Source organism: Oncorhynchus keta, chromosome 7, assembly GCF_023373465.1.
Source record: "Oncorhynchus keta strain PuntledgeMale-10-30-2019 chromosome 7, Oket_V2, whole genome shotgun sequence".
Lineage (NCBI taxonomy): Eukaryota > Metazoa > Chordata > Actinopteri > Salmoniformes > Salmonidae > Oncorhynchus > Oncorhynchus keta.
The window spans coordinates 11466678-11488954 of NC_068427.1; the positions used below are offsets into that span (position 1 = coordinate 11466678).

General features: G+C 44.9%; 1 protein-coding gene across 4 annotated transcripts in view; it reads right to left on the reverse strand.

The window, feature by feature from the left end:
* Nucleotides 1–226: 226 nt before the first annotated feature.
* The window catches only part of LOC118385986 (activin receptor type-1-like), a 33407-nt gene continuing 11356 nt past the window's right edge, over nt 227–22277 (reverse strand). For all 4 annotated transcript variants that reach the window (XM_035773283.2, XM_035773282.2, XM_035773284.2 and 1 more), the window contains exons 2-12: nt 18826–18896; nt 17349–17603; nt 16768–17031; nt 14654–14914; nt 8392–8597; nt 6627–6726; nt 4302–4448; nt 3780–4055; nt 2833–3030; nt 1720–1850; nt 227–1232 (exon numbers count right to left, since the gene is read on the reverse strand). In XM_035773283.2, the coding sequence (XP_035629176.2) occupies nt 1098–1232; nt 1720–1850; nt 2833–3030; nt 3780–4055; nt 4302–4448; nt 6627–6726; nt 8392–8597; nt 14654–14914; nt 16768–17031; nt 17349–17603; nt 18826–18889 (2037 nt within the window). In that variant the 5' untranslated portion in view covers nt 18890–18896 and the 3' untranslated portion in view covers nt 227–1097. The remainder of the gene's footprint in view (nt 1233–1719; nt 1851–2832; nt 3031–3779; nt 4056–4301; nt 4449–6626; nt 6727–8391; nt 8598–14653; nt 14915–16767; nt 17032–17348; nt 17604–18825; nt 18897–22277) is intronic.

Sequence of the window (22277 nt, forward strand, 5' to 3'; positions counted from 1 at the left end):
ATTCCAATGATATGTTTTAATTATGAGAGTAAAATGGTTCATTTGATGTTGTGACTATGACATATGAGACAGATAGCATCTATATGTTTTTTCTATTTAATTAATAGAAGTCACTCCTTGATATAAAATATTAAAGAAATTAAAAAGCCCGAAGTTCCACCTCAATTACTTAGACAATGCACGCCGTAAGACAATATTAGTGGCCCTGTATGAATTGAGTTCAGTGTCATCTAGTAAATATTTTATTTGCTCTTTTAGCATTTTGTCTCAAGAAAGCTGATGAAACAACCAAACAAAAGAACAGGTACATATAATGTAAAATGTGTGTGTGATATACAAAGTTTCTACGACAGGATACGTTAAGACAACACCTCCGAAGGACGAATAAAAGAGAGGGCCTACAACTGTCCGCAGCACAATCCTACAACACAGTGCATTAGCTAAATAAGTTACAGCTTGGACGAAATACCAAGAGAATTGGTCTAACAATTTCGTAAAACAGTGGTGCAAAGAGATGCAGTCCAAGTAGAACGTAAAAACGTTTCCCTAATTCCGATTACTGTTACGATATGGAGTTCATGTGGCCTATATTAAAAAAAATGTAAAAAAATGTTTTTGGCAAGTTGTGTTTTTCCCCCAAATACATCCGCAACAGTGCATGTCGGGAATGCAAACATTGCTAGTGCAATAACAGCGATAAAGCACGGCCAATATTGCTGAATGAAATACGTTCATATGTTTCTCAAACTTAAGTCGCGTCAAAAAGAAAAAATATGAGTAGCTCTAAATCGACAAACAGTACTCAAATGCCCAGGTAACAGTCTTCTTTGAAGAACGTTAGTTCAATATTCCTATGTCTTTAAAGTGATAGTCACCTACATTTCCAAGACTATTGGCAGTGTTTTATATGCCCTGTAAGCCATCTTTGGATGCCAAAATGTGTCCCACCAAGAGTGTTTCAAATAAATACAATGTGCCACTTCACGAGCACTGAGCCCAACCAGTCCCTTTTCTCCTGTTGTCCAGGAAACCAAACCGCCTGACATCTTTAAAAGGTCAATAGGTCTTCGCTCCCTCTGCATCAACGAGGAACAAGCTCAACAGTCCGCTTTCATTTTGTCCAGAGAGTTGTCGATTTTTGTCAGAGTCTTTTTGATGCGTAGCGCCGTTAATCTGGCAGAGGGATTCTGATACCAGCACTCCTTCATAAGTTTCGCGATGGACGTTAAAGTCTGGAAAAGAAGAAGAAAAACGGAGCAAATCTGTTAAGAGTCCCACTCCACTTGTTTTTGAGTCTTTTCCCCATTTAAAAATGTCCTGAATATGTAAGTACAGTAATTTGCACAACAAAACAATACATTGGGAAAATTACTATTTTTAAGCCTCAACTGCGAAAGTCTATAGTTCTGCAAAGGGTAAAGCAATTATTCTTAAACACTAGAATTAAGCACAAAAGATTTTAACTGCCCAGCAGACCGTATTATGCATTCAATGATCCTGAGAAATGAGGTGGGTGGCTGACAGGCTGTTTTCAAAGACTCAAGTGAACTAAACGTCTGATGAAGCAGGACAACCTAGCAGGCAGTGCTGAATTCTGCACGGCTTCTAAATTGACACATTTGGAGCAGCTCCTATTCTCCATGACAACATATTAGCTAGTTCCCTCTCCACCAGTAAACATTTAACTCAGATCGCCTCGTCTGGTCTCCGTGTACTCACTGGGTCTGAGAACCATCTGTTGGGGATGTTGGGTCTCTGCTGGTCCACACACACAACCTTCTTCATGTCTTCAAAGCTGGGGTCACTGGGCACCACATCATGGAAGGGAGGTTTGTAGTCCTCTACAATGCCTACACAGAGTATGGGGGTAAATACACAACACAAATGTCCATAAGACGACACAATCATCAGCATGACAATTTAAAGTAAGTAAAGTGACATATGTGTCAAAGACAATACGTGAAATTGCTCATTTCCTAACAAAAAGGGGATTTGTTTTGATAGTTGCTCTCACCTGCTACTGTGTACCAGGTGGAAAGTCATGTGGAAAGTAAGATTGCGGTGTCCTGCATTAACCAATACCCTGTGTGTGGCTGTCAGCCAGGTTCAACTATAAATAACCACAGTCATTTAAAATGGGAGTGGAGAAAGCCGGATCCATTTCAGATAAGACGCCAGCTCCCTTTAGCACCAGACTAGACCACAAACGCATGGAGAGATTTGTGTCTGTCACTCCTCTAAAGTCACATTGTCTCATTGATGAAATGAGTGACTGACTAAGTCTCAGCCCAAGTATGGATTTGAATTATTGGCTCGTTCTGCCAACGGTTGATGTAACTTGGTGCTTAACAAAGTGATATATGGCAGTTATGCCATCAGATTGCTGAAGACTTTCTGCGAAAATAACACACCAGCTGGACACTAAATTATGTTGGACATATTTTTATAGGATTTTACTACACCCTGACAGGGGCATCAGAGAATATTCCAAGAAAAGCACACATGTGCAGACTGACAGGCAGGTAACATACAGTACATATACCTAAAGCAACTGTATGATGCAACTACTCTAGGAAAGATGTTTACCATGCTTTGTCATATTGTTCTAAATGCATGACATTCTAGGAGGTGTCTTTTTTTATCCTACATTTTTTAAAAATGGATACCTTGTATAGTTGCTGCACTGTTCGAGAGTAAAGCTTGCAATTAATGATCGAATTGCACCGTGTACACAACGCCGTATTCTGTGCATATGACAAATCGACGTGGATTGGACAGAGTGGGGAGTGAGAGAGGGAACAGAAGAAACCATGGACCATGGATCGTACAGACCGTTGCTGACCGTCCTCCTGGCGATCTCCCACAGGACCAGACCAAATGCCCAGATGTCCACTCTCTTGAAGGACTCAAAGCAATCCGTCTGGATGGAGTCGTCCAGGACCTCTGGGGCCATGTAGCGTTTCGTGCCCACTTTAGGGTTGTTGCCCACGTCTAACTCGTTTGTGTCTTGGAAATGCATCACAGCGAGACCTGGGACAGAAAAACAGACTTCCGTTAGGATATCCTATCTATATCAAACATTTTCAAAATAATTAAAATACAAAACAAAAAAAAAAGATAAATTATTTAAGAGGATTTTTAAAAAAAGTGTTAAAGTAAATAACCCAAATTAATTTATCCAAAGATGAGAACACTGCCCTCTGGTGGATTTGAAAATAGCAACGGTAAAACAAGCTGATAGTTTAGGACTGTTGTCAAAAACAACCCTATTTTTCCATCAAATAACAAAAAAGCATCTTGATCGTGAGCAAAAACATCATAACATTCCATAAACAACCTAACAGCAGTGACGCCTGTGGCCGCAGTAGTAGTCTCAATTAGTAGCAGTAGATTGCGTGTGCCACCTGAAATAGCTCACACTTATCTTTAGCACAGAGAACATTGGAAGTATGCGACATGGTGCACAAGAGTACCCCTTAATGCATTTTTGGTTAAGATTTAAAAGAGCCACCGGCTCTGCTGTTCATCTAACGATCAACAAACATGGAGGGAAATGGGTTGGAGTGTTCGGTGGCATAGCCCACTGTAAAATCTTTCCAACAACAAACAGAGCCTGACATCCTCTCCACCCACAGACGAAATGGACAACATGCCCTGTTATTTTTTTTTATCACACTACATAATATGGACACGATAACAGAAAACGGTCATGTAAACAACACATGTTGAATGAAAGCTCATAATACTTATGCTTCCTGTCCGGAACACTGTGTTCTTACCCAGGTCGGCGATGCAGCACTGGCCGTTCTTGTTGACAAGTATGTTTTTGCTCTTGAGGTCCCGGTGGGCGATGGCCGGCTTTCCCTGGGTGCCGAAGATCTCCACGTGGAGGTGTGCCAGGCCACTGGCGATGGACAAGGCCATGCGCAGACAGCTGGCTGTGTCCAGGGTGCTCAGCTGCAGGTAGTCGTACAGGGAGCCCATCTCGTGGAAGTGTGTGATCAGCCACAGCTGGGTGCTCGAGTTTCGGGAAGTCATGTCCGAAGCGATGAAGCCTGCAGTCAAAGAGACAGACACAGAGCTGTTCGAACTCAAGGAAAGGTCTTCAAAATCAATAAGACACAGACATTTTGTCACTAAGAAGGAACACTAAAACACTGCCGGACAGAAAGAATTCACTCCTAAGTCATATGTTCCCTTAGTCTCCCAATGACATCGATGCATGACGAAGTGAAAAGTGGAAGTTTGGATTTGTCCCATGGAGAACAGCTCCTGTCCAGAACATGGCTGGAGGTACATACCCAGGATGTTCTGGTGCCTCAGCAGCACTGTGTTGTAGATCTCAGTCTCTCTGAACCAGGACTTCTCATCTCTGGAGGAGAAGATCTTCACAGCCACACTCTCCCCCTGCCACTGGCCCCGCCACACCTCACCATAGCGCCCCTTACCTATAATAGGGCGAAGGAAAAAAAGATTAGAGCAAAGCAGACATTGTGTACGTCTGAAATTTCACCATATTCTTAATATTTGTGCACTACTTTTGATCAGAGTCGTATGGGCCCTGGTTAAAAGTAGTGTACTATATAGGGAATAGGGTGCCATTTCATACAGCCATTTTTAGTGAATTACTGAAAATGCGATTCATCAAATACAGTGGGAAAATAGAGCCTCTGACAGGAATAAACCCAATGTTCATCTCCAATGCAAATATCAGATTATTTGTATTTTTTTATTTCACCTTTATTTAACCAGGTAGGCTAGTTGAGAATAAGTTCTCATTTACCACTGCGATCTGGCCAAGATAAAGCAAAGGAGTGTGAACAGACAACAACAGAGTTACACATGGAGTAAACAATAAACAAGTCAATAGCACAGTAGGAAAAAAGAGTCTATATACATTGTGTGCAAAAGGCCTGAGGTAGGCGAATAATTACAATTTAGCAGATTAACACTGGAATGATAAATGATCAGATGATGATGTACAGGTAAAAGTATATTGAAAGTAGGTGCTTCCACACAGTGGTGGTTCCTGAGTTAATGAAGCAATTAACCCATCATTAATCCCATCATGCTTAAGGTCATGTATAATAAAAACGCCCAGTTGCCCATTATTTTGGCTACCCCGACTAGAAGAGATCTCAGTGACGTTGAAAGAGGGGTCTCAAAAGAGCATTTAATTACTATTATTTTTTATCTAAACCTTTATTTAACTAGGCATGGTAGCATGGTCAGTTAAGAACAAATTCTTATTTACAATGAACCGCCTACCCAGGCCAAACCCGGACGACGCTGGGCCAAATTGTGCACCGCCCTATGGGACTGCCAATCACTGCCGGATGTGATGCAATCTGGATTGAGGTTTAAACACTGATGGGAGATTCTGGAGCGGCGCCTGAGAAAGCGTTTTCCACCACAATCAACAAAACACAAAATTATGGAATTTCTAGTGGAAGAATGATGTCGCATCCCTCCAATAGAGTTCCAGACACCTGTAGAATCTATGCGAAGGTACATTGAAGCTGTTCTGGTGGCTTGTGGTGGACCAACACCCTATTTGGGGCAGAAGGTAGCCTAGAAGGCCAGTAACCGAAAGGTTGCTAGATCGAATCCCCGAGCTGACAAGGTCTGCCCCTGAACAAGGCAGTTAACCCACTGTTCCTAGGCCGGTTAAATAGGGTCAAAGGTTAAATAAATAAAATCAATTAAGACAATATGTAGGTGTTTCCTTTATTTTGGTAGTTACCTGTATAGCCCCATTTGACATGAAATTAAACGTGTTTTTTTTTGTGTGTTAAAAAAAAATGTGCCCCCCTTTTCTCCCCAATTTCGTGATATCCAATTGTTAGTAGTAGTAACTTGTCTCATCGCTACAACTCCCGTAAGGGCTCGGGAGAGACGAATGTTGAAAGTCACGCGTCCTCCGATACACGACCCAACCAAGCCGCACTGCTTCTTAACACAGAGCGCATCCAACCCGGAAGCCAGCCGCACCAATGTGTCGGAGGAAACACCGTGCACCTGGCAACCTTAGTTAGCGTGCACTGTGCCCTAGCCCGCCACAGGAGTCGCTGGTGCGCGATGAGACAAGGATACCCCTACCAGCCAAACCCTCCCTAACCCGGACGACGCTAGGCCAATTGTGCGTCGCCCCACGGACTTCCCGGTCGCAGCCGGTTGCGACAGAGCCTGGGCGCGAACCCAGAGTCTCTGGTGGCACAACCACTGTGCCACCCGGGAGGCTCCTTAAATGAAACATGTTTGTTAAAAAGATTTTTGTTGGCAGTTTATACTCGACTAGACCCACAAATCAAATGTGTGCAATGTTGGTTTAGGGAGTTGAGTGTTACATTGGCCATCTGGCCATGTTTCAGACTGAACTCTAGGAAAACTAAGAGAAATATTAAGAGACACTACTGGGAAAAAAACTAACTCTTCTAAGAAATCTCTCAGGGTCAGAGAACAGCAGTGGCTCTGTTTTGCAACACAAATCTCTGTTCCAACAGTGCTACACTTTAAGAGGTCTTACATTTTTTGGGGGAAAAAACATTTACTCCAAAACCTGCACTGACGCTAAACGTACACCTTAGCCACTGAACAAAGAGATCAGGCTCTGATTGGATACTGACCCACACACTCGTTGAGTGTGATTTGTCGGGCGACAGTTCTCTGAACGAGGAAGGGGAGTCCGGAGCCGCTTCCCGACGTACACGAGTGGTCTAGCAAATCCTACGAGAGAGAAGAGGGACAGACAAAATAAATGAACTGCAACCAGAGGAATATGACCGGCCTGTACTCTCTCTAGATGAAGGTGGCCCAGCCCTCAACACAGCAGAGCATCTGGGATTCAGTTAATACGGCTGGCCTCCCTCCTTATGATGTGGCCCACGTTGGAGAGGCTGAGTGAAATGGTTGATGATTAGTGCTCAGACTCCAAATGCTGGCTATCTAGCTGTCAGTCTGTGCGCATGACCAGACTGACTCACAGATAGACATTCTGAAGAGTCAGTCAGTCAGTCTGGCCACCCTGGAGGAGCAGAGGGCCCTCTGGGTAAACAACAGCAGTCCCTGGTGATTAGTGAACTGAGGGGGCTGAGAGATTTGATCTAATCCCAGCCCCAGACTCCAAACAGACGCAATGCTGCTAAGCCTTTTATTTTTTAACTCCTCTCCATGCATCTGCAGGGCATCATGGCTGACACAAGGGGGTAGTGTTCCACAACTCCATCAAACACGCCTGAGAAAAACAGAGGACTAAAATGGAAAAACTAAAAAGATAGATGCCACATGCATAAAACACACGCTGTGTACAATTTGGGAAAGGAGACAAATACTAAATAGAAGCCGTAAAACCAATGACAACACATTTTGTCGTAGTTAAAGTCCCTGTTTAGTGGGAGGGCAGATCTGGGCTGTTCTGTTGAAGGGGGGAATTCAGCCACAGCATTACAACAATAACCACATTTTTAGGCATCCAGGGCGATGGTGTTTTAGGGAAATGTGTTTCTTTTTTTACTGTCACCATGGTTTATAATAACTTTTATCTGGGTTGCTGCCAAGCACTTTTTAATTATACTGAAACAAAAAAATCATTACGCAGCAGCATATTTGGGGTTTACACTGCCAAGTGCTCTGATGGGCTTTGAAAAATATCTAGAAATAGATCCAAAATCAGCAATTCCTCTAGCGCACCTCAGCCCATCAGTGTTATCAGCGAGACTAGTCTCCCCAATGGAAACATTCGGCTTGTTTCAGGTTTTCCTTAAAGTTTTTAATTAAAAAAAATAGATGGGATTGGTCTGGGTCTTCAGGTGGGTAGATTGCTGAAGTTAATCAAACAAATGCTGATTAGAGATGCTAAGCTCAAAGCATTATTTCACTAGAGTAGCCAACATACTTGCAAACAAAGCGGGCCATTTTGTTGAAATCATGTGTATCTGTGCTCTGGTAAAACAATGCACATATTCTCCATCACAGTGGTGGAACAAATTCTTTCATTCCCAATTCCCAGGACAGGAATGTAATCCTGACAGGGTTGATATAAGTCTACTACATTAACACAGAGTGCATGACTACCTAGCACACATTCAGACACAAAATAGTCTTCGGGCTCAACATAATGATCTGGTTTGAGAGTGTATAAATGGCATTCAGTACTGGACTGCGTGGATTGGAAACATACTATCCACAGCTCCCCAACGAGCCCAGGCCTGGCCATGCTCTTATTGTAGGGTAGCAATGTCCCAGAATTCCCTGGCTTTCCAGAAATCCTGGTTAGAAGAAGCCCGGAAACAGGAGGGAATAAGCAGGTAATCCAACCAGGATTTCCGGGAAATCCGGTAATTTTGGGAAAGTGACCAGAATTTGCAACCCTAATGACCATGTCTTACTCACCGCCAGTGTGCTCTCCCCCACGTTGGAGGCGATGAGGCCGTCTATGGTGCCGTACTCAGCTTCCCGGGCCGTCAGCCTCTCCATCTGGTTCTGGTGGATGCGTCTGAACACCAGGATGGCGATGCCAGAGAGGACGACCAGCACGATGACCGGAGCCACGATGACGATGGCCAGTGTCGTCAAGCTGTAGTTGGGCAGGTTGCTTGCTACGAGGATGAGAAAGAGGTTTAGGTTTATTTGAACATCCTGGTACGTATTGTATGTAGAAACATAAATAAAATGCGATGTCATACAATATATAAAAACGCATTCAAAAAGATATGATCTGCCTAAATATATGGGAAACAGACAAGGAAGAGGGTGTTTTTTGTTGTTGTCCCTGCACTATTGTCCAAGTCAGAGACAATTAAGCAATAAGGCACGAGGGGGTTTGGTATATGGCCAAGAGCTGTTCTTGAGCACGACAACGCGGAGTGCCTGAATACAAGCCCTCCGCCGTGGTATATTTACCATATACCACAAACTCCCGAGGTGCCTTATTGCTATTATAAACTGATTACCAATATAATTAGAGCAGTAAAAATACATGTTTTGTCATACCCGTGGTATACGGTGTGATATACCACAGCTGTCAGCCAATCAGCATTCAGGGCTCAAACCACCCAGTTTATTATAAAGTATATGTCACATCATGCCAGAACCAGATGAAGACAAAATAAAATCTCTAGCAACATAATCAATCGCCTTTAAACACGAACTACATGCAATCCAGTACAGTGTTTGGACAACGAATTTGAAATCTGCAGTACAACCAAGTTCCTCCTCCGTTCAGCTTAGCCAGGTGCCCAGCTGCCCCGGGGGATCAAAACACAGCGTTTACTAAAGCCCTAAGCTTTGGGAGGCATCATTCAAGGAGAGGCGATGATAATTAGGCATGTTAAAGAACACGTTCTCTCCCTCCTCCCCCGTCCGCCTGCCTGCTCTGCCTGGACCAAACAGACTGAGGAACCTGGCTCCAGGGTTGAGGGGGAGGCCAAGGTAAGAGCACACTGCAGCATATATCCACGGGTGGGATAGGCCACACATCAACAGGCTGCACCATCACCATGCCTGGAGATCTGACTACCACACACTCCAGAGAAGAAAAAAAAACTGCCTAGCCCTCAGCACAGACAATGCTCCCTCTTTTCTCCCATGCATACTGAACTCTTTCTCCTTCTCATAGCACTCTTGGGGAGTGGAATTCAATGAAGCTCAACAAGCTCAGAATAGACAGTATAGAAAACAACAGATTTTAGACCGAAATGATGGCAGTGTCAATGTCTCGATGTTTTCTACTGTTCTTGTTAACGCAGAAACGTAATTTTTGGTAGATGCTAAGATCTTCGTGTGTTGTGTGTTTAACAAAAACAGGGACTAACCTCAAAGAAATAGATATTTAGGAAATAATTTATTTTTATACATACCTAGCATACTTTCTTTTTTTTATTTTTACTGTGGATAGGAGAGGAGAGTACGTTTTAGAGAACAGAGCTATACATTTCATTCAGGCCGTGTCCCAAATGACCCCCTATTCCCTGGTCAAAAGTAGTGCAATGTAGGGTATAGGGTGCCAATTGGGACGCAGCCACAGTGTCCTCTCCTTTCCCAGGGGGCTCCGCTCTACCCTGCCTTACAGGTCTGTGTCAGGCCGAGCAAACAATCTCAGAGAGGACATAGGAGGAAGTAGACCGTGACTAAACACAATTCTAACGTTTGTCTCTTTTTTTCAGGCTGTCCCCTCCTCTGCTGTGGAGGTGCTCGGGGTGTAACCGCCACACAAGCCTGAAAAGCAGACCAACAGAGGACCATGCAGCAAACGACTATGGCAGACAATTTCATGCACCGCAGCATCGCGTCCTCGCTGGAGAATGGCCAAGTGGACACAATCAATAGAGCACCTGCCTCTTCATGTCAGTCAACCGATCACAGACAGCAGATCACTAGGAGTATGTGGCCCAAAAGTGTGTTTTCTTCTTGGCAGTAATTCTAATCAAATGTTATTGGTCACACACATATTTAGCAGATGTTGTGGGTGTAGTGAAATGCTTGTGTTCCTAGCTCCAACAGTGTCGTAGAATCTAACAATTCACAGCAATACACACAAATCTAAAAGTATTAAAAATGGAAACAAATAAGTAAATATTAGATCGAGCAATGTCAGAGTGGCATTAACTAAAATACAGTAGAATAGAATACAGTATATACATATGAGATGGGTAAAGCAATATGTAAACATTACTAAAGGGATGAGGGTTCCATTATTAAACTGGCCAGTGATTCCATGTCTATTTATATAGGGCAGCATCCTCCAAGGTACAGGGATGACTAACTGGGTGGTAGCCGGCTAGTGATGGCTATTTAACAGTGATGTCCTTGAGATGGAAGCTGTTTTTCAGTCTCTCGGTCCCAGCTTTGATGCACCTGTACTGACCTCACCTTCTGGATGATAGCAGGGTGATCAGCCCGTGGCTCGGGTGGTTGATGTCCTTATCTTTTTGGCCTTCCTGTGACATCGGGTGCTGTAGATGTCCCGGAGGGCAGGCTGTGTGCCCCCGGTGACCGCACCACCCTCTGGAGAGCCCTGCGGTTGCGGGTGGTGCAGTTGCTGTACCAGACAGTGATACAGCCCAACAGGATGCTCTCAATGGTGCATCTAAACCTTTGAGGGTCTTAAGGGCCAAGCCACATTTCTTCATCCTCCTGAGGTTGAAGAGGCACTGTTGCGCCTTCTTCACCACACTGTCTGTGTGGGTGGACCGTTTCAGATTGTCAGTGATGTGTATGCCGAGGAACTTGAAGCTTTCCACCTTCTCTACTGCGTTCCCGTTGATGTGGATAGGGGCCTCACAAGGGTGCGTGCTCAGCCCCTCCTGTACGCCCTGTTCACCCTGTTGTACGCCCTAGCTCCCTCTGCTGTTTCCTGAAGTCGACAATCAGCTCCTTTGTTTTGTTGACGTTGAGGGATAGGTTATTTTCCTGTCCCCGCTCTACCAGGGCCCTCACCTCCTCCCTGTAGGCGGTCTCGTCATTGTTGGTAATCAGGCCTATTACTGTTGTGTCGTCTGCAAACTTGATGATTGAGTTGGATGCGTGCGTGGCCACGCAGTCGTGGGTGAACATGGCTTACAGGAGGGGGCTTACCACGCACCCTTGTGAGGCCCCAGTGTTGAAGATCAGCGAAGTGGAGATGTTGTTTCCTACCTTCCTGACGGGCCGCTCCCCAGGTAGTGAAGTCCAGGACCTAGTTGCACACGGTGGGGTTCAGACCCAGGGCCCCGAGCTTAATGATGAGCTTGGAGGGTACTATGGTGTTGAAGGCTGAGGTATAGTCAATGAACAGCATTCTGAAGTTGGTATTCCTCTTGTCCAGATAGGACAGGGCAGTATGCAGTGCAATGGTGATTGCAACGTATGTGGATCTATTGGGGCAGTAAGCAAATTGAAGTGGGTCTAGGGTGTCAGACAAGGTAGAGGTGATATGATCCTTAACTCAAATCACTTCATGATGACAGAAGTGAGTGCTACGCGGTGATAGTCATTTTGTTCAGTTTCAAGTGCCCCCACCAAAACTGACAGACCAGGCAAGGAGGACATTAATCACAGAGGCAACAAACAGACATAAGATAACCCTGAAGGAGCTGCAAAGCTCCAGAGGAGATTTGAGAATCTGTCCATAGGACTTAAGCCGTACATGCCACAGAGCTGGGCTTTACGGAAGAGTTGCAAGAAAAAAGCCATTGCCTAAAGAAGAAAATAAGCAAACACGTTTGGTGTTTGCCAAAAAGGAATTTGGGAGACTCCCCAAACATATGGAAGAAGGTACTCTGGTCAGATGATGCTAAATTTGAGCTTTTTGGCAATCAAGGAAAATGCTATGTCTGGCGCAAACCCAACACCTCATCACCCTGAGATGTGTTTCCATCAGCAGGGACTGGGAAACTAGTCAGAATTGAAGGAATGATGGATGGCGCTAAATACAGGGAAATTCTTGAGGGGAACCCGTTTCAGCCTTCCAGAGAGTTGAGACTGGGACGGAGGTTCACCTTCCAGCAGGACAATGCCCCTAAGCATACTGCTAAAGCAACACTCGAATGGTTTATTAAGGGGAAACTTTTACATGTCTTGGAATGGCCTAGTCAAGTTCTGCCTTGAGGAATGGGCAAAAATGCCAGTGGCTAGATGTGCCAAGCTTATAGAGACATACCCCAAGAGACTTGCAGCTGTAATTGCGGCAAAAGGTGGCTCTACAAAGTATCGACTTTGGCGGGGTGAATAGTTATGCACGCTCAAGTAATTTTTTTGGGGTCTTAATTCTTGTTTGTTTCATAATAATAAATATTTTGCATCTTCAAAGTGATAGGCATGTTGTAAATCAAATGAAACAACCCCCCCAAAAATCTATTTTAATTCCAGGTAGTAACGCAACAAAATAGGAAAAACGCCAAGGGGGTGAATACTTCTGCAAGCCACTGTACCTGCTTTCTTGGGTACAGGAACGATGGTGGACATCGTGAAGCAAGTGGGGACAGCAGACGGGAAAAGGGAGAGAATGAATATGTCGGGCCAGCTGGTCTGCGCATGCTCTGAGGACGCGGCTACGGATGTCGTCTGGGCCAGCAGCCTTGCGAGGGTTAATGCGCCTAAAATGTCTTACTCACGTTGGCCTTATACAGGTTCAAAATAGCAGATATGGACACGGACATGCACCTAAACTGGAACGCAGTGGCTGTAAAGTAACATGCTATACATGACGTCAGAGCTCAAAGTCTCGCTTCACAGCGCAGTATGGGTTTTGATTGACAGCAGTTCTGAACTTGAACACCACCCACAACAAGATGTTTCCCCCCCATCCCTGCTGCTAAATGGGCAACTTTTGCAAATGTTTTGTTTTCTGAGTAAGGGAAATGCTGCAAATAAAAGAGGACTAGATGTATTTTGTAAGATGAGACGTTGAGGATTATAATAATTACCCGATTTGATGTCATATAAGCAAGCCAAACAGCCGTTAGTCCAAACGTGCATTTCACACTTCCATATCACACAACTCATGTAATATCCCGTGTGAACGTTTACAATCACTATGTTTGATGTACAGTTACTAGATGGCGTCATACCCTGGGTGGTTCTGAATAGAATGTAGCCTATGTTTGACGTATTGTGAAGAAATCTGGCAGGGAACAGGCATCTGAATGCAGTCTACTCTATTTCGCACCACAGGAAGGTGTTGAGGGGAGGACGGCTCGTAATAATGTCCGGAACGGCGCAAATGGAATGGCATCAAACACATGGAAAACATGTGTTTGATTCATTTGATACCATTCCACTGATTCCGCTCCAGTCAGTACCCCAGAACCCATCCTCCCCAATTAAAGGTGCCACCAACCTCCTGTGATCCGCACCAAAATGAGAATCTACTCTGAATTGCCTTTTGAAAACTATGATTATATTTTGTCATTTAGCTAGGGATGTTGACAATAGAACAAGTTTTCAAATCATGCCCACCCGACCAGGCTGCAATTTATAAATGGACTGTTCTTTGGAACGTGTAAACAACAGTAATTGTGTAGAGGCGGGGATGCAGGGCTGTGTTCCAAAGAAAACTACAAGTCTGCTTGCTATAGTTCCTCAACAGCACAGCTAGGCGAGCTCAAAATAGCACCTTATCGTTGAAGGCTCTTCTTTGAGTAATAAAAAAATAAATGAAATCACGTAGGAACTGTGCACATTTTGGAGATGTGTGGGGCCACTTGGAGACACCAGTTAGATCTCTCACTCAAATCCTTAACATTTTTTTGATTTAATGGTTTATGCACCTACACCAAATTGTCCAATGTTATCATGATACTGAACGTATCCAGAGTATTGACAGGTTTCGATAACAAACACGGCGAAAAGTACAGTAACTAAAATGAACATAAAATCCAGTGTAATGTTTGGATTTAGTCATTTGTCCGATTAAAGATGAAAACTAGACAGTTAGTCTAATCATTACCCCATAATCTACAAACGGTTCCCTTTTGATTGCTACCATGGTTATGCATATGCTTTCCATATTTCTTCTGTAAGAAACAATGAAATGTAGCCCTATGCAAGGGGTGTAAGTGGTTAATTAATAACCTTGGTTTTAATGCAAATATGCACCATACAGACGCATATGAATGAATGTGCACCATTGTGTGTGTCCCAAATACGGTACCAAGTAGCCAGTGCATTGACTTACCGATAACAGGCAGTTCCACAGTGATGTTCATGTTACACAGGTGGCCCTGGCAGCACTCCACGATCTGGTCGCGGGAGGGCGGCGTCTTGCAGGTCATTCTGCTCTGCTCGTACACCTTGAAGCAGCCCTTCTGGTAGACCAGGGCTCCGTCGCTGACTGTCAGACTGGAGAAACAGTGCTGGCCCATGCAGCGCTGCCCGGTGGCACACGACCGCCCCTTGCACACGCACTCGTGCTCCCCGGCGGACTTCACTTTCTCCTCTGGACAGGAAACAGAATAGATAATTATTGCTCATGGAGTAGGGTGATGCCAGAGCTGCCCTGGTCAACTGGAAGTGCTGTTATTGTGAAGTGGAAACGTCTAGGAGCAACAACAGCTCATTCGCAGAGTGGTAGGCCACATAAGCTCACAGAACAGGACCAACAAGTGCTGAAGTGCTGTTCTCGGTTGCAACACTTACTACCGAGTTCCAAACTGCCTCTGGAAGCAACGTCGGCACAAGAACTGTTCGTCGGGAGCTTCTTGAAAAGTGTTTCCAAGGCCGAGCAGCCGCACACAAGCCTAATATCACCAGGCACAATGCCAAACGTCAACTAGAGTGGTGTAAATCTCACCCAAATCTCACCTCACTCAAAAATCCAGAAAATCACATTGTAGGATTTTTAATGAATGTATTTGCAAATTATGGTGGAAAATAGGTATTTGGTCAATAACAAAAGTTTCTCAATACTTTGTTACATACCCTTTGTTGGCAATGACAGAGGTCAAACGTTTCCTGTAAGTCTTCACAAGGTTTTCACACACTGTTGCTGGTATTTTGGCCCATTTCTCCATGCAGATCTCCTCTAGAGCAGTGATGTTTTGGGGCTGTTGCTGGGCAACACGGACATTCAACTCCCTCCGAAGATTTTCTATGGGGTTGAGATCTGGTGACTGGCTAGGCCACTCCAGGACCTTGAAATACTTCTTACGAAGCCACTCCTTCGTTGCCCGGGCGGTGTGTTTGGGATCATTGTCATGCTGAAAGACCCAGCCACGTTTCATCTTCAATGCCCTTGCTGATGGAAGGAGGTTTTCACTCAAAATCTCACGATACATGGCCCCATTCATTCTTTATTTTACACGGATCAGTCGTCCTGGTCCCTTTGCAGAAAAACAGCCCCAAAGCATGATGTTTCCACCCCCATGCTTCACAGTAGGTATGGTGTTCTTTGGATGCAACTCAGCATTCTTTGTCCTCTAAACACAACGAGTTGAGTTTTTACCAAAAAGTTATATTTTGGTTTCATCCGACCATATGACATTCTCCCAATCTTCTTCTGGATCATCCAAATGCTCTCTAGCAAACTTCAGACAGGCCTGGACATGTACTGGCTTAAGCAGGGGGACACGTCTGGCACTGCAGGATTTGAGTCCCTGGCGGCGTAGTGTGATACTGATGGTAAACTTTGTTAATTTGGTCCCAGCTCTCTGCAGGTCATTCACTAGGTCCCCCTGTGTGGGTCTGGGATTTTTGCTCACTTTGACCCCACTGGGTGAGATCTTGCGTGGAGCCCCAGATCGAGGGAGATTATCAGTGGTCTTGTATGTCTTCCATTTCCTAATCATTGCTTCCGCAGTTGATTTCCTCAAACCAAGCTGCTTACCTATTGCAGATTCAGTCTTCCCAGCCTGATGCAGGTCTACAATTTTGTTTCTGGTGTCCTTTGACAGCTCTTTGGTCATGGCCATAGTGGAGTTTGGAGTGTGACTATTTGAGGTTGTGGACAGGAGCCTCTTAAAGAAGAAGTTACAGGTCTGTGAGAGCCAGAAATACAAATACTTATTTTCCACCATAATTTGCAAATAAATTAATTAAAAATCCTACAATGTGATTTTCTGGATTTTTTTCTCTCATTTTGTTTGTCATAGTTGAAGTGTACCTATGATGAAAATTACAGGCCTCTCATCTTTTTAAGTGGGAGAACTTGCACAATTGGTGGCTGACTATACTTTTTTGCCCCACTGTATTTATGTATAAAAACTACAATAAGTGAGAGACGAAGCTTCAAGTGAGGGCAAGATTAGGGAAAATTATTGAAATTATTTCAGTGAAAACAGGGTAGTGCGTTACCTTTTGCTGGTGCTTCCACTGTGACGTTCATGTTACACAGGTGCCCCTGGCAACACTTGACTATGTGGCTGGGAGAGGGAGGGGTGGCGCAGGTGGCTCTCCCCTGGTCGTCATCCTGAAGGCAGCCCTTCTGGTGACCCACATACCCGTCACTGATCTTCACTGAGGAGAAACACCGCTGGCCTGTACAGCGCTCGCTGCCCTCACATGACCGTCCCTCACACACACACTCATCGTCTTGCAAGGCAAGTGCCACTTCCTCATCTGTTCAATAAGAGAGACCAGACAAATCCATGAAACTTTTTCATTCTCATTCATTTAAACAAATATAACGACTCTTTAGGTAGTTTTGTTTATGGAAGCATTTCACTAATGTACCCAAATGGCCTACACGCAAATGAAAAACTAAATGTAAATGTGTTATTAACTAAATCATTGTGCAAAGTGGTGATGTGCTGCCTAGGTAGGTAGATATATGATGTGGTAATGTGAGTGACTCAGCATGCTGATATTGCTTAGCCTACATTGAGGGAGGGATAAAAGCATGAGTGTAATGATTTCAATGAAAACAATGCGGTCACCTCTCTCTGGGTCTGCCACTGTGACGTTCATGTTACAAAGGTCGCCATGGCAGCACTCCACAGTCAAGTTATGGGACGGGGGACTTCCGCAGCTTATGGACCCTTCGCCACGCCCCACAATGCACCCCTTCCATCGGAAGAACGTGGCGTTCTGGATGGAGACGGCCGAGAAGCACTGCTGGCCAATACAGCGGTCTCCGCTGTCGCATGATGGCCCGTCGCAAACACACTCAAAGTCGCTCACGCTGCCCTTATCTGCACAGTCATTAGACCAGACAGACATTTTTAGTATTCTCCATTTCAAACTCAAACAAAATCACAACACATACTGATGGACAGAACTGAAAAGAAACACATTTAAACACCAAAGGCATAAAATACGCAGACGTTCGGCATTGTTAAAACTTCTTCGGGATCGGTGTCCCTTCAGCGGGACGATTGAGCTAACGTAGGCTAATGTGATTAGCATGAGGTTGTCAGTAACAAGAACATTTCCCAGGACATAGACATATCTGATATTGGCAGAAATGTTTAAGTCTTGTTAATCTAACTACACTGTCAACTGTACAGTAGCTGTTACAATGAAAGAATACCATGCTATTGTTTGAGGAGAGTGCACAAGTTTGAACATGAAAAGTTATTAATAAACAAATTTGGCACATTTGGGCAGTCTTGATACAACATTTTGAACAGAAATGCAATGGTTCATTGGATTAGTCTAAAACTTTGCACATGTACTGCTGCCATCCAGTGGCCAAAATGTAAATTGCACCTGGGCTGGTATAATACATTATGGTCTTTCACTTGCATTTCAAAGATGGTAATATTTTTTTTTTTTTTTTTTTTTTTTTTCTATTATCTTTTACCATACCTATTGTGTTATATTCTCCTACATTACTTTCACATTTCCACAAACTTCAAAGTGTTTCCTTTCAAATGGTAACAAGAATATGCATGTCCTTGCTACAGGCAGTTAGATTTGGGTGTCATTTTAGGCGAAAATTGGAAAAAAGTGTACGGATCCTTAAGAGGATTTATTAATGTGTGAATATTATGGTCATGTTAGTGCAGGAGATATGCTATGTGCTATAACCTCCCTCATTCTAATAATGAGTGTGTCATCATTTAGCTGCTACACTATAGTAGGCAATGCAGAATAATAAGTATCCCCAGCCAGCCAGCCAGCCAGCCAGCCCGTGACAGTGAGAAATCCTCAGTTCTCCCAGAGCCCAGTCTGCGAGCCTGTCACTGCAGTTGTTAAAAAAAATGCTGCGAGACAGCGGGGGGAGACAAAGCACGCCCTTGACAGAAAAATGTAAACTCACTACGCAGATTCGTAGCCGAGTACTTGGCCGAATGTATGGTGAATGGTGCCGAATGCGTGTAATCTCTGAAGCAGCTACCTAACGTACCGAAAACTAATTATTCGTGAGAATAAACAGGGTTTTATTTTTAAGGAAAGGTGTGAAATTCTTACCTTCCACACTGGAAGAGGGTAAAACCAGAAGTATGAAGACCAGAATAAACATGTCATCTAACATCGTAGACCTGGAAGAGACAGAAGTTGTGATTAGACGACCAGATGACACTGGAATGACGTGTTCACTAAACTGGACATTCAAAATAGCTTACAATTTAGAAAGACAAGATACATACATTAATTTGTGTCACATCATTTGACAAATCAGCGTCTATGTACATGCCTTTGCTATGTTCACTAAAATGATTTCAAGCCACTTGCTGTGACAGGATAAAGGGATGGAAAGAGGGGGGGTTGATCTAAGAGCACCACCCTAATGGCATTTTTACTCAAAGAGAAAGACCTTTCCTTGTTTTCAATAAAGAGTCAACACCAACTTTAAAATGCTCAAGTGGGTCTCATGCCTTCCTGTTGTCCTGGCAACAAGGTGTTGAGTGGCAAGCAATAGGGAGACTGGTGCGCTCCTATTGGCTGAGCTGTAGAGAGAGCGAGAGAGACAGCCTTCTTGACAGCAAGGAGAGCAGACAGACGCGGCAGGAGAACGAGGAGGACCGGAGAAGGGCACAGCAGGGAGCACCAACGTGGGAGCCCAAATAGAAAGATTTCAAATGAAGAGGCTGGGTCTTTAAAACCTTCTATATATGTGTCTTTAGGCACATTGACATACATGTACATTGATGTCTGCTCGATTTCGGCTGTGATCCGTCTGATTCAAGCAGAGCCCACCGCACTCTACAGCAACACATCCGCACTCCATTAAAACAGGATGCATGTTGTACAAATCTATTCCTGTACCAATTCCACACCGATAAGATTTGATGCGGGAGGATATCTCCCTCCAATCCCGCCACCTTTTCCCCATGCAGCGTGTTTATGACATACTAAGCCCGGGCTGATCGTTATCTTGGCAGTGTGTGTCTGCCCACTGATAAATATCCCAGTGGTGTATTCCCAGAGCCTTTGTGCCCGCTCCCAGACATAAATGTTAGCATTACCCCAACACCGCCTGTATGGCCCGGCTCACACAGACCACATGCTGCTCCTTTAATCAGAGCACAAAACAGAGGCAGCCACTGAGAGATAATCAGGGGCTCTGTGCAGAGTGGGGACAGGAGGACCGAGGGGGGCACCCATGTATGGCCAGGGGGCAACGAGAGGGCAGGGGGACAGGGGGGCTGATGAGGAATGGAGGGTGGCAGATGGATAGGGGGCCGCACAATTAACGAGGACAGGGCACAGACTGGCAAGGGAGGACAATGAGGGGCTAGGTCAGTTCAGGTGGACAGCATAGTTTGGTTAGGGTCTGGTTATGGTCGCTAAATTACGGTAACGTGCAACAACATATAGGGATGCATAGCATGACACAGATCTCCTCAACAGCCTGATACAGAATGCTGTCCTCCAGGCACCTAATATCCATCCCCGACAAATCAATATATCACCTCAATTATCTGCCCAGTGAACCTCAGCCACTTCATCTGCTCAATCACTAGCCTTCAAAAAACAAAAAATGTTTTAAAAAATATTTAAAAATCACTGACAGTCTGCAGTCTGCCTTCATACAAAGACGAGAATGCGACCACATTCTTTTTGTTTGAGGATAGTCTAACTTTTGCAGCATATCAAAAAGGCAAAAACCCGATCGCCATCTTACGAGGACAGCGAGCAGCGATGCCTGTGTTGAATAACAAACCGGGTCATGCAAGGCAGACTGATCTGATGCAGTATTTGTGTTGAGGGATTAACATGTGCTCCTCCTGATATTGGAGACCTCAGAGTAGGTCCTCGGAGAGAGAGAGAGAGAGAGAGAGAGAGAGAGAGATAGAGAAACAAGGCCAGCAGCATCTGCAGAACACGTTGCGCGAAGCATAGAGAGGTAGGTTTTTCCCAGAGTTGTGTGCCTGTGCTGGGCTGTGATTATGCTCCCTCTGTCCCCGCATATTGAATTCTCTGGCAGTCCCCTGACTGCAGTGAGTTCACAGAGCTGACATCCTGACAGGGGGTGTGCCGCATCACCCCTTCAACCCCCCCCAGTCTCAGGGAGGGAGGTCAGGCAGTTCTCGTGGGTTGCCATTTTCTGTGCATCTTGGGCTAGTATCACTGTAATTCAGTCAGCCAAGGGAAGGATGAAAACATAAGAGGGAGATCAAATACCGATCGACCACTAAAGTACATAAGCAGAGAGGATTGGAAGGCGTGGTGTTGGCAGTGGAAAGGCTTTGCTGTTGTCCAAGGACCAAGTGGGACCAAACAAAAATGTGGCCAAGTTGTGGTTGAGGCAGTTTGAAAAAGAATCGGGTTTCATGCAGTCCTTCTCCTCTCTCTAAAACGATCCTGAAACGATTCAAAGTCCCTGCTCCTTCAAAAGCTCACATTTGCATCAAAATGAACATTTCAGTGTTGACTTGCACACCGCAGATATTTGGATGGATTCTTCCTCTTTCACCCAACCGTCATGATTCAATCACGCGTGGTTGCGATATGCTTAGATCGTGCTCAGGTAACGATTGGTGCGATGCAGTGTAGAACCTTATATTTTGTCTGATGTGAGATGTGTGGCCCTCCCAGACCCAGCGTGTGTGTGACGCTGCATGGGCCTGGGTGCCCTAGCGGGAGCTGCTGAGTCATCGTGCTGCCGAGCTGGGAGACAGGAGGTAGAATCTGTGTCTGAGCTGGTGCTGGCATAGTTACCACGGCACAAATAGGCCCAGCACCAGGGGAGCCGCAGGGAGGGAGAACTGGGCATAGCCGACCAAGTCTGGCCTGCTCCGGAGCCCATGCCTCTACATAACATGTCCCCGTCCCACTCACCAAAGAGTACGACACCAGAGAGACGGAGATGGCCCGCTCCGAGGTGAGCGTGGGTGTGACACAGACAGCGCCGAGGGCGAATTAGCCCTCGGTCTGTCTGTGCTCACCTGGCATTCACACAGCAGACTAGCACAACAGATCAGATCAAAGGGGCAGCCTCTGCTTGCAGCCAAACAGCCAAGTGAATCAGGATGAACAAAGTCAACCTGACATAGGATCGCAGTGTTTATTCGGTTGTTTACTAGACTTGTCTGGAAACTCTCAAAGAGAGAGAACCAAAAATAGCCTTGATTAGACAGGTGCAGCTACGGCAAATATAAATACTATAGGTTATTTGGGGAAAAGGCGTCTCTCATAACTGCACAACAGACTGCAGCCCACGACTGGTTGTGACATGCAGAATGCCATACAAAACACAAAACAATTGCTCATTCAAATTGAAAACGGTGTGACTTCAACACACACAGGATGTTTTTAGATGTGTTGAGTATTAGTGTACTAGGAGCAGGGAAGAAAATGTCATTGCTTCCATTTGAGCAGCAGAGAAATGCTCCTGTTAACTCGGAAGTGTAGTGCTTAAAACCAAGAACGACTTCTGTCGCACCCAGGCCCTGCTCTTCAACTCATCCAATGGCTAA